This window comes from Monoraphidium neglectum (assembly GCF_000611645.1).
Source record: "Monoraphidium neglectum strain SAG 48.87 unplaced genomic scaffold scaffold04624, whole genome shotgun sequence".
In the NCBI taxonomy this organism is placed as follows: domain Eukaryota; kingdom Viridiplantae; phylum Chlorophyta; class Chlorophyceae; order Sphaeropleales; family Selenastraceae; genus Monoraphidium; species Monoraphidium neglectum.
In genome coordinates, this window is record NW_014009005.1 from 1 (window position 1) to 2,967 (window position 2,967).

General features: G+C 68.5%; 1 protein-coding gene across 1 annotated transcript in view; it reads left to right on the forward strand.

Moving 5' to 3' along the window:
- Positions 1-1,247: 1,247 nt before the first annotated feature.
- The window catches only part of MNEG_14611 (hypothetical protein), a gene marked incomplete at both ends in the record, with an annotated part of 3,183 nt that continues 1,463 nt past the window's right edge, over positions 1,248-2,967 (forward strand). The window contains 5 exons of the mRNA XM_014036917.1: positions 1,248-1,332; positions 1,448-1,662; positions 1,982-2,164; positions 2,494-2,559; positions 2,809-2,901. Of these exons, the coding sequence (XP_013892371.1) occupies positions 1,248-1,332; positions 1,448-1,662; positions 1,982-2,164; positions 2,494-2,559; positions 2,809-2,901 (642 nt within the window). The remainder of the gene's footprint in view (positions 1,333-1,447; positions 1,663-1,981; positions 2,165-2,493; positions 2,560-2,808; positions 2,902-2,967) is intronic.

The following is a 2,967-nucleotide window of genomic DNA, read 5'->3' on the forward strand; positions in this document are numbered from 1 at the left end:
GCCCCTGCCCCTGCCCCTGCGCGCGCCCGCCCTGCCGAGCGCGCCACGGCGCATATCGCGGCCTGCGTGCTTTTCTACGCGCTCGCCACACCCTCGTCGCCAGCTGCGCCCCTGCTCTTCAACCGCGCCCCGGCTGACACCCACCCTCTCGTCCGTGCCCCCCCCCCCCGTTCGCCCTTCAACAATATTAACAATGTTACAGCTTTGGATTCATCAACCTCTGTGTGACCCCCGTCGGCATCGTGGCCATGAACTTCATAATCCGCCGCACCGGCAAGCCGTCGCTGCTTGTCGCGCTCAACGCGCTCTCCTACGGCGGCGGTGTGCTGCTGCTGCTGGCGATGAGTGGGATACCGGGGTGGCTGGCCACGGCGCGGGGGCAGGTGCCCGCCGGCTTCCAGGTTGCCAACCTCTGCTCGGGCTAGGCCGGCCTTTCGAGTCCCTTAACTGCGCGCCTGCAGCTGCCGTGGATCACGTCCGCGAAAAGAAGATTTGCAGAGGCTTGCGATTAGCGTATCGCCAAATGGATGGCTTCGTACGGCGCTGCAATGCGCCGCACGGCGCCGCGGCGCATCGCGCAATGTGTACCAAGCGCGAGCACGTGCAGCGCCAGCCTCACCTCGGGCGCATCTGAGCTGGTGCCAATAATTCAGCCCCGGCCCCGCCATCCTCAACCGCCTGTGAAGATCGTGCCGGATATGTCACAAAAACATGTGGCGACTTGTAATTGAACGCGGTCCTGCAGGGCTGCAGGCCCCGCTTGCCAAAAGGCCGGCGGTTTTGCCAATCCGCACCTGCTGCCCAGGCATGCCATGCAGGGGGCTTGGAAACGCCACGGCCCGGCAGGGAGCGTGGAGACGTGCAGCAGGATGCGTGAAAGATGGTAGACCTTGCGGCCCTGCTTGGTTGGGGCGAGGCTGCGCAGTGCTGGAGGATTTGCAACAGGGGTCGGTTGTGGGCGGGCACGGCGCGACAACACTCCGTCAGCAAGCAGCAGTGGCAGCGCGTGTGTGGTTCTTGTGGTGATTTTCCACCACAAAAGCGTAGCTCGCGCCCGTCCTGGAGGCCGACCGCGCAGATCCGCACACCTGCCGCACCGCACTGGCAGCAACGGAAAGGGTTCGCGCGCAGCGTAGGCGCACATTCGACCCTAACCGTTGTCGTTTCTTCTGTGTTGCTGCGCTGTCTGTCGTAGCCTCGAGCCCACCAGACCGCTGCAAGCCGTCTGCGGGGCGAGGACGCCAGCCATGCTGTGCGGGGTGCTCGCAGCACGTTGGGCGCCCTCGGGCGTTCAACATGGCGTGGTACTGGCGCAGCTGCTGCAGCGGCTGGGTAAGTTGGGCGGCCGCCGGCGCGGCGCTGCGGTCACTGAACACAGCCCGCAGGGCCCGGGCGCCGCCGCTCCTGCTGCCGCGCTGTGCTTATGCTTTGTTGGCCTCCTCTGCAGGTCAAGCTGGCAGCTTTGAGTCCAAGCTGTTTCACACGGCGTCGGCTGCCGCTGGCAGCACCAGCGGCAGCTGCGGTGGCGCCGAGCGCGCTGCAGCGCGACCCAGCGGGCCACGCCTGCTGGCCGGCGGCGCCGCGCACATGCGCCATGGCATTCTGACAGGGCTGCTGGCTCCCCGAGGGGCATGCGTCTATGGAGCAAGCTTCTCCAGCGCGGTAGGCACATGCCACACGCTCGTGCGCACGCATGCGACCGATTTAGCGCGCATGCGCGTGCATGCACGTGCGCGTATGCGCTGCAGCCCCCTCCTCCGGCACTGCCCTTGCAGCCACTCCCCCTCTAAGTGACGATCGGGGAGCAGTCGCGTCACGGCGCGGCAGCGATCGCCGCGACGCCGCCACGCTCTCGGCGCCCACAGCCAGCCCAGGCACCCCAGCGCCCGCGCCCCAGCCGTGCCGCCGCTGGACCAGCAGCTGCTGCACCCCTTCTCGCCGCCGCCCCTAACCTTGGAACCATGCGGTGCCGCCCGCTCAGGCCAGCGAGTCGTCCGCCCTGGAGGTGTCTGCCTCGGAGTCCGAGTCCGAGGGCGGCGAGGCGGCCCGGCTGTCGCCAGAGGAGTGGCGGCGCGCCAACTCCATGATTGTGATGGGCGACAACCCGCCGGCACCGTTCACGACGTTTGAGGAGACAGGGTTCCCCCGGGACTTCCTGCGCATGGTGGGGCGCGGGGCGGGCGGCGGGCGGCAGGGGGGTTGGAGGGGGAGGCCGGGGAGGCAGGGTGGCTTGAATAGGAGGAGAGTTGGAACGGGATGGTGTGCGATCTAGCAATTGTCAAAGGAAGACGGACGGGGCGCCGCATAAGCCCGGGGGGTTTGGAGGGCCTCTTTCTGGGAGGCAGATGGCAACGGGTCTGCGCCGTCGCAGTGGCAGGGAGTGACAGCACACTGACACACGTCGCTGGCCGCCGCGCCTCGTCCCCACGCACGCGTCCGCGGCCCGCCGCTCACCGCGCCCCTTCCCGCCCACCGCCCCCGCGGCCCCCGCAGTTTGCGCGCGCAGGCTTTTCCGGCCCCACCCTTATCCAGGCGCAGGCGTGGCCCATTGCCCTGGAGGTGCGCACGCGTGCCCTGGTCGAATCGCATCGCATCAGAGCGACATGGGCGCGGGCGCGAGCGCCCAGTGCGCCCGCCCCGGTGCTGTGCACAGTCAGCGGAAGAAGCAGTTTCGCTGTCCACCTCTCGACTGGCCGATCCAGCCCACGGCATCTGCGGACCTTTAACCTGGCGTGGATCACAGTACGGAGCGATCTTGACCGTGCTTTGACCGATGTTGACCCACCGCGCTGCCCCCTCCCCGCCCAGGGCCGCGACCTGGTGGCGGTCGCCTCGACGGGCAGCGGCAAAACGTGCGGCTTCCTCATGCCCGCGTTCATGCACCTGCTCAACCAACCGGGGGTGAGCTCGGCCTTCCGCCGCGGCCAGTGCCGCCACAAACCCCCGTGCAGGGCGCCGCCGCGGCAC